The following is a 7734-nucleotide window of genomic DNA, read 5'->3' on the forward strand; positions in this document are numbered from 1 at the left end:
GCACTTGGCACATGCTCGTGGTACAAAATTCCACTTGGTCTCCAGAAAGTATGGTGCCCCCACCTCCCTTTCTGTTAGGGACCCTGTTAGCGGTGCACTGCATTTCCTTGGTCCGTGCTCTGAGCAGTTGCGTGCACAACCTTCACACGAAAGGGGTCAGGCTCCACACACACACCCCTGCCCCCCACTTGTTCAAGTGTCTCTCCACGGCCCTGGCTTAGGGTCACGGCAGATACAAGTGTCTTGTCATTTAGCTTCACGGGTCCTTCTTTACCATGTCTGGGCTGGGCAGCAGACCATTGCCCCTGCACGGTAAGGGCCCTGGGTGGCAGTTGTGATCCTTGCATCACAGAAGTATCTGGGCTATTTTGTAGACACCAAAAACCTGTGAAAACTTCATCAAACTCTGCAAGAAGCAGTATTACGATGGCACCATCTTCCACAGATCCATCAGGAACTTTGTGGTGAGTGACAAGAGTCAGCACTGGCCAAAGACTTGCTCCTCTGTAGGGGCCCTGTGACTCCTGGCCAGCGTGAGTCCTGCAGGTGACTCCTGGGAGTCATTCCTATGAGCCCCTTTTTTTCAGGGCAGGGAGCCTGCAGGCTGACCCCTAAGAGTCCCCAGCCTGGCCACACTAAGCTTGTGCAGAGAAGTGGCCTGGGAGGGCCTTGTCCTCACCCAGAACTCCCTTGAGCTCCCCTGGCAAGTGGGGAGTTCATTCAGCCAGTGGTGGTGGGCGGTGGCAGGAGGGCCAGGCAGGGCCTCGGGCTCAAGGGGTACAGCTTGCTGACTGGCTTCTTGTCTTCTCACAGATCCAGGGGGGAGACCCCACTGGCACAGGCACAGGTAGGTACTAGTATGGGGGCCACCCTGGCAGCTTTGGCTGCTTCATAGGCCGCGAGGGGGTAGGTGGGTGCAGGCTGTGCTGAGAGCTCCAGATGTGGAATCTGACAGACCAGCCACCAGCCTGCTGTGTGACCTCAGGCACATCCCTCAGTTTTCTCATTTTGAGATGGTTGTAAGGCCTGGTTAGAGGATGAAAAGCAACATGTTGCCTTCTTGCTGCCTCTTGAACCCTTCAGCCTGTTGGCTCCTTGGGCCCGGGCCACTCCCTCACCCCACGTGGTGTGAGCAGTAATAACCTGTGGTTTTCACCTTCTACTCCTTGTACTAGGGGCCTGGCCCCATGTAGGGGCTCTGAAGGACCTGGGGGCTGGGAGGAGTCCATGGGGAGATAGTGATGAGGGTCCCTCGGGGCCAGGGCTGCCCTCTGAGGTACTTGGCAGCAGTGCCCCTTGGGACTCAACACACATTTCCAGAGCTGGGCTTCGTCCTTCGGGCTGCACTTGGCCTGGGACCCAGTCGTTCTTACTGCCAGTCATGCTGCTTTCTCTTCCAGGTGGGGAGTCGTACTGGGGAAAGCCCTTCAAAGATGAATTCCGGCCCAACCTCTCGCACACGGGCCGGGGTATCCTCAGCATGGCCAACTCGGGGCCCAACACCAACAAGTCTCAATTGTGAGTCAGCCGGCAGCTGTGGGTGGGTCCTCCCTCTCAGCTTTGCCCTAGAGAGCATACACTACCTGAATCCCACCCAGAAAGTGGGCAGCACTCCGGGGGGAGACTCACCACTCCCCCACCCCCCAAGTGTGTGTGCTTTGTATGTGCCCATGAAAGAATAGACATGGGTGGTTACACAGAGACCCAGAGCGGCTGTAGGAGGCAGATGCGGGTGCGGGTGTGGCTGGCCTGGGCTGTGGGGAGAGGGCATGATGGGGGGCGGGGGCGGCTAGAACTTGTAGTGCATTTCTAGAAATGGGGAGACCCAGTGAGGGTGTGAGAATTCTGCTTGCAGCATTGAGGTGTGAGATGCTTGGGACACTCAGCCTGGTCCTAGTGGGTCAGCCAAGGGGGTGAGAATGAGCTGGAAGTAAAGACCTGGCCACCCTGGTCTAGATGAAAAGGCGAGGGGTGAGGGCCCACCGGAAGTGAGTGTGGGAAGGGGAACAGCCAGACTCAACCTGGGAGGGACAGGGGTGGGGGATGTCTGTGGGGCAGCGGCAAGACAGTTTTCCGGAGGAGCCTTGCACAATGGGGCTGGCAGGGCAGGGGAGATCGGTCTGTGCAATGTGGGGGCCGATGATGGTGGCATCGAGCGGGGCAGGAGTGGTGGCTTTCCTGGACGTTTGATGGGATTCCCCCGCAGAGCCGTGCAGCTGGGTAGAATGGGGGTGCCCAGCCAGGCAGGGTTTCGCTTGGCCTCAATCATTCCCTCTCTTGGGAGCTGGAGGAGTTCACTGAGTTTCATTATTTCTGATTTTTAAAAGTCTTTAGTTTCTGCTTGTTCTTTGTCAACTCTTTCCTCTTTGCTCACTTTTTATGAGGAAGTTTGTGTCTGCATATGTATATATAATCTGGAATTAGGCCCTGATTTACACAAGGATGTAACACATGCCTGGGAGGAGGTGGGGAAAGGAGCCAGGCCTCTCCCAGAACACCTGCTGGAGGAGCACCTTCTCTGTAGGAAGCACTCAGCAGGAGGGCCCTGGCTTAGGATGTAAAGGATTTATGGAAAATCACCTGGAACGAGTCACCTAAGCTAGGGGACCATCAGGATACAAAAGGGGCCTCCCTTGAGAGAGGACACCCTGGGGCCCAGGCAGTCCAGCACCCCCTTCTCCACTGTGCCCGTGGTGTCTGGGGCCAACCAGGCACACTTGACAGGGGGTCTGATGGGCACCCTCATATTAGAGGTGAGTCAACGGCAGGGGTGCCTGGGTGGCTCAGTCCGTTGAGTGTCCAACTTCGGCTCAGGTCATGATCTCGAACTTACAGTTCGAGCCCGGCCTCAGGCTCTCTGCTCTCAGAACAGAGCCTGCTTCAGATCCTCTGCCCCACTTTCTCTCTGCCCCGCTTTCCCTCTGCCCCTCCCCTGCTCTCTCTCTCAAAAAGTAACATTAAAACAAAATATTATCTGGGATCTTGTCAAATGGAAAATACCTGGGAAAAACATCTGGAATATCAATGACTAAAAAGCTCTTAAAAATACAGGGGCACGTGGGTGGCTCAGTCGGTTGAGCATCTGACTCTTGATTTCTGTTCAGGTCTTGATCCTCAGGGTCATGAGACCAAGAGCCCCGAGTTGGGCTCTGTACTGACAGTGTGGAGCCTGCTTGGGATTCTCTCTCTCCCTCTCTCTGCCTCTCCCCAACTTGTGTGCGTGTGCATGCACGTGATCTTTTTCGCAAAAATAATCATTAAAAAAAAAAGACTTTTTGAGAGAGAGCGTGCATAAGCAGGGGAGGGGCAGAGAGGGAGAAAGACAGAGTATCCAAAGTGGGCTCTGTGCTGACAGCAGACAGCCCAATGTGGGGCTCGAACTCACAAACCACGAGATCATGACCGGAGCCAAAGTTGGACGCTTAACCAATGGAGCCACCAGGTGCCCTGATTTTATTTTTTTCTCAAGCTGTACACCCAGTGTGGGGCTTGAACTTAAAACCCCAAGATCAAGAGTGCATGCTCCACCGATTGAGCCTGCCACACACCCCAGATTTTATCATTTTATCTACAGCAGACTATGGGGGTTCTAATTGGAGTGATGTGATGTTGATAGTTTGGAAGGATAGATGTATGACCTCTTCCATTTATGAATGTGTCTTGACATTCTGTGAGGCTGTGTTTTATATCTTTTAATGTGGCTTTATAGTTTTCTTCACCTGGGCTCCCTGCCTTCCTGGATAAGCCTGTTCATTAAGGATTTTATGACTTGTGATATTTTTGTAATGAGAATTCTTTTCCAATTCTGTTGCGCATGTGGAGAAAGCCTATTTTATTTATTTATTTATTTACATTTATTTATTTATTTTTGAGAGAGAGAGAAAGAGCACAAGCAGGGGATGGGCAGAGAGAGAAGGAGACACAGAATCCGAAGCAGGCTCCAGGCTCCGAGCTGTCAGCACAGAGCCCGACGCGGGGCTCGAACTCACAAACCATGAGATCATGACCTGAGCTGAAGTCGGATGCTCAACCGACTGAGCCACCCAGGCGCCCCGAGAAAGTCTATTTTATATTTAGCTACTTTATCAAATTCTCTTATAACTCAGATAGTTTTTGTTAAGAGTGTCTTGGGTTTTCTAGATACTCACGTTTATCAGCACAAGGTGGTGTTCTGTCTTCTCTTCTAGTGTGAACACCAGTCACTTCATAGGCCTGTAAGGAGAGGAGTGGGCGTAACATGCTGTTTTGCCATCTGATCAAATTTGTTTTGGGGCCTACTTTTTTGGAGAGACTGTGGCATTTCCAGATGTTTTTCTCTTAGCATCTGTTACTATGGTCCTATGGTTTTCCTTTCCTCCTGGAATTTGTGGATGTATCCTCTGGGCTGACCAGCCTTGCTGTCTGTCAATCCTTTGTTCTGGAGTAAACCCGGTCTGGTCCTTGCTGTGCAATGATGGTCCGACGACCACTGTTTTAGACCATGTGCCACTATCTATCTTCTGGAGCCAGGTGTGGCTTGTCAGAACTGGTTTGGTGGGACCAGTCTGAGAGGGTGCAGCCTGCACAGTGAGCCTGCCCTCACTTTATAGCCTGGGGTGGCTAAACTTAGATTGGAGTCAGCTGCTTGTTCAGTTAGCTTGTCAAGGACAGCTTTTGCAGATCATTCGCTCTAATTCCTTAGATTCCACTCCGTGGGCCAACTGGCCCACGTTTCTGTTTTGCCAGAATGTAACTGGTCCATGTCTAGATTTCCAAACTTGCTTCCATGGCATCTCTTTTCCTGTTGCTCACCGTATCTCCTTTCCCACTCTCCTTAATGGCTCACGAAAGGCTTCTCTGTTTTTACTTCATGTAAGTTCCCTCAGTTTCCATCTTTAATGGCTTCTTCCTGTTTCTCTTCTCTTTCTCTCCTTTCTTAGCCTCGCGTCTTACTCTCCACCCTGAAGACATTTGAGTCTGTATATGTTGACGGCACTTTCTTCTTAGGTCAAAGAACTAATTTGAGGCTTCCTTTCTATTATATCTTTGCCCTTTCATTGTTTTTCTGTTTCCTTTTTTTTCTTTGGGACTATTTCATTCCCTTTTAAGGTTCCCCATGTGTGTTAGAAATGAGTGGTAGCGAGTGACCCACTCGGTGGCCAGAGTTAAGGTCTGCACAGTTGTGGGTTTTGACGTCTGTGGACACCTGCCCGCTGGCCTTGTCATCGGGTCAGACCTGGTGGGCCCCAAGGGAGTGCTGTCCCTGGAGGAATGTGCTTCAGCCTTCCGTCCCTGCCAGGTGTGTGTTCGTGTGTGCATGCTGTGGGTTGTCGGGGATGTGGGTGGCATCGCACCGTGTCCCAGCAGGCTGCCCGGCCTGCACCACTTCCAGGGGTGTGCGTGGCCTCATGCCCTTATGCACTGGGATCCGCCCCAGAATGCTTTTGCCTCCATCTCTTGTTAAACATCTCCTTCCATCCTTTAACTTGAAGCTTTCTAGATCCTTGAAGTCTTGGGGCTGTCTTTCTAACAGCACATGCTGGAGTGGGGACTATTTTACCTCAGCCTGACAGTCATAAGTGCATACCTAACTTTCCAGACGGTGTCTGGATTGCTTTCTGTTACCTTCATTTGTGCTTTCTAGTCTCCCTTTTAAAAAATATTTTTCGGAGCACCTGGGTGGCGGCCAGTCGGTTAAGCGGCCGACTTTGGCTCAGGTCATGATTTCGCGGTCCGTGAGTTCGAGCCCTGCGTCGGGCTCTGTGCTGACAGCTCAGAGCCTGGAACCTGTTTCAGATTCTGTGTCTCCCTCTCTCTGACCCTCGCCCGTTCATGCTGTCTCTCTCTGTCTCAAAAATAAATGTTAAAAAAAAATAAAAAATAAATATTTTTCATTTATTTTCTTTCTCCTGATTTGGAAGTTAGATATGTCACTTAAGTAGATTTATTTAAAGTCTGTAGTTACTAGTTATCTCTGTCTCCCTCCCAGACAGATCCTTCCAGTCCTGGCCCCCCAGCTCTACCATCTCACATTAGTATAGTTAGGCATTTAAATTTCACTCATTTTTATACCAAACTAGATGTAAAAATTTACTTGGTCAGTGTTTATGGGTATTTACCCATGTTCCTCAGTGTCTTTGCTCCCTTTCCTTCTCGTGTCCGTTCTTCCAGTTCAGAGTCCCTGCTCCTTGAGCTGCTGTCACACTAGTGTGGGCTCTGGTGTCCAGTTTCCCCAGCCACTCACTCCCCCAGCAGCCTCTCACTGCAGGCTTTGGCAGTCTGCCCGACAGGAGGTGGCAGTAGCCGGGTCTGGAGGCACAGCCTCTCCTGCTCTTTCCCAGGCAGCTGTGCCCTGGGCCTCTTCCTGGGGAGCCAGAGGTCCTGGTCCCCTGGACGGGCAGGGCATGAAGGCCACACACGCGAGTGAGCTCCAGCTTCCCAGAATAGCTCTTGAGGGACGAGGACGCCTGGTTTGTGCCCAGAAGCCATGACCCAAGTCAGGCTGGGTGGGGGAGCTTACACGCTCGTCCTGATGCCCTCTCTTCCTTGCCCAGCTTTATCACCTTCCGCTCCTGCGCATACCTTGACAAGAAGCACACTATCTTCGGGCGGTAAGAGAAGCTGCTGCTGAGGTCTGGGGTGCGGGTGGGCTTCTTCCCCAGTGGGACCCTCTCACTGCCTTTCCCCCTCGCCTGGCTCCATGCTCATTTGCCCTCATCACCATCACTGCCACGGTCATGGCCATGCAGACCTGCTGGCTGAGAGGAGAGGAGCTCTAGCCCCCTCTGGCCGGCTGCCCTCCCTGAACTCACCCCCCTCAGGCTCTCCTCTGGATGGTTCCAATTCTCAAGTCTGGTCCATGTTTGTTCTCTGTCCTCTTGTCTTGTGAAGGCCCGGATGGTATTTCCAGTTTCCTGGCTTCATGGTCTGTCACAACCCTCAGCTCAGCTGTCTGTAGCGCCAAAGGCACTAGCATAGAAGCAGTGGGTGTGGCTACGTCCCAATAAAACTTTGAACAAGCCAGGTGGCCCACTGGCCCTGCTCTTACCTCTCCCCTCGGCCCCTCCTCCCCGGGCCATGGCCCTCACCCCTATGGGACCTTCTCAGGCCCATCCTCTGCCCCTCTTCCTGGCATGCCACAGGGACTTGGCTTTTGGGGGTTCACTGCCTGCAGCACAGAGTACCCCTGTCCCCCTGCCGCAGGGTTGTTGGGGGCTTTGACACACTGACAGCCATGGAGAACGTGGAGAGTGACCCCAAAACTGACCGCCCTAAGGTATGTACTCAGGGAGAGTAGAGGGACCGCTGCTCAGGCCTGGCATCAGGCAGGTGGCTTAGGAGGGGCCTGCTGCCTTCTGCCGGCCCCTCATTTGCCTCCCTCTGCTGCTAGGAGGAGATCCGCATTGACTCCACCACGGTGTTTGTGGACCCCTACGAGGAGGCTGATGCTCAGGTGAGGGGGCCTCAGCCACCAGGTGGGCAGGGCTTCTGGGGAACTTGCCCAGCCTGAGGAGCTCCGGGCCAGCTGTTGTCCTGTTCCCTCACAGATTGCTGAGGAGCGGAAGAAGACGCAGCTCGAGGAGGTGGCCCCAGAAAGCACAGTGAAAACAAGCCAGCCCAAGCCGGGGAGCCAGGGCCCCCAGACGTACCGCCAGGGGGTGGGCAAGTACATCAACCCGGCAGCCACGTGAGTGGAGCGAGGGCTGTTGTCCCGTTTTGCATGGTGCTCTCCAAGCTTACCAGTGCCCACGGGTC

The 7734-nt window shown here is 53.3% G+C and overlaps 1 protein-coding gene across 4 annotated transcripts in view; it reads left to right on the top strand.

Annotated features, from left to right (window-relative positions):
- The window catches only part of PPIL2 (peptidylprolyl isomerase like 2), a 31164-nt gene that overhangs the window by 20803 nt on the left and 2627 nt on the right, over positions 1 to 7734 (top strand). For all 4 annotated transcript variants that reach the window (XM_045457629.1, XM_045457630.1, XM_045457631.1 and 1 more), the window contains exons 13-19: positions 375 to 464; positions 814 to 847; positions 1401 to 1518; positions 6534 to 6590; positions 7183 to 7255; positions 7370 to 7432; positions 7527 to 7666. In XM_045457629.1, the coding sequence (XP_045313585.1) occupies positions 375 to 464; positions 814 to 847; positions 1401 to 1518; positions 6534 to 6590; positions 7183 to 7255; positions 7370 to 7432; positions 7527 to 7666 (575 nt within the window). The remainder of the gene's footprint in view (positions 1 to 374; positions 465 to 813; positions 848 to 1400; positions 1519 to 6533; positions 6591 to 7182; positions 7256 to 7369; positions 7433 to 7526; positions 7667 to 7734) is intronic.

Source organism: Leopardus geoffroyi, chromosome D3 (genome assembly GCF_018350155.1).
Source record: "Leopardus geoffroyi isolate Oge1 chromosome D3, O.geoffroyi_Oge1_pat1.0, whole genome shotgun sequence".
Lineage (NCBI taxonomy): Eukaryota > Metazoa > Chordata > Mammalia > Carnivora > Felidae > Leopardus > Leopardus geoffroyi.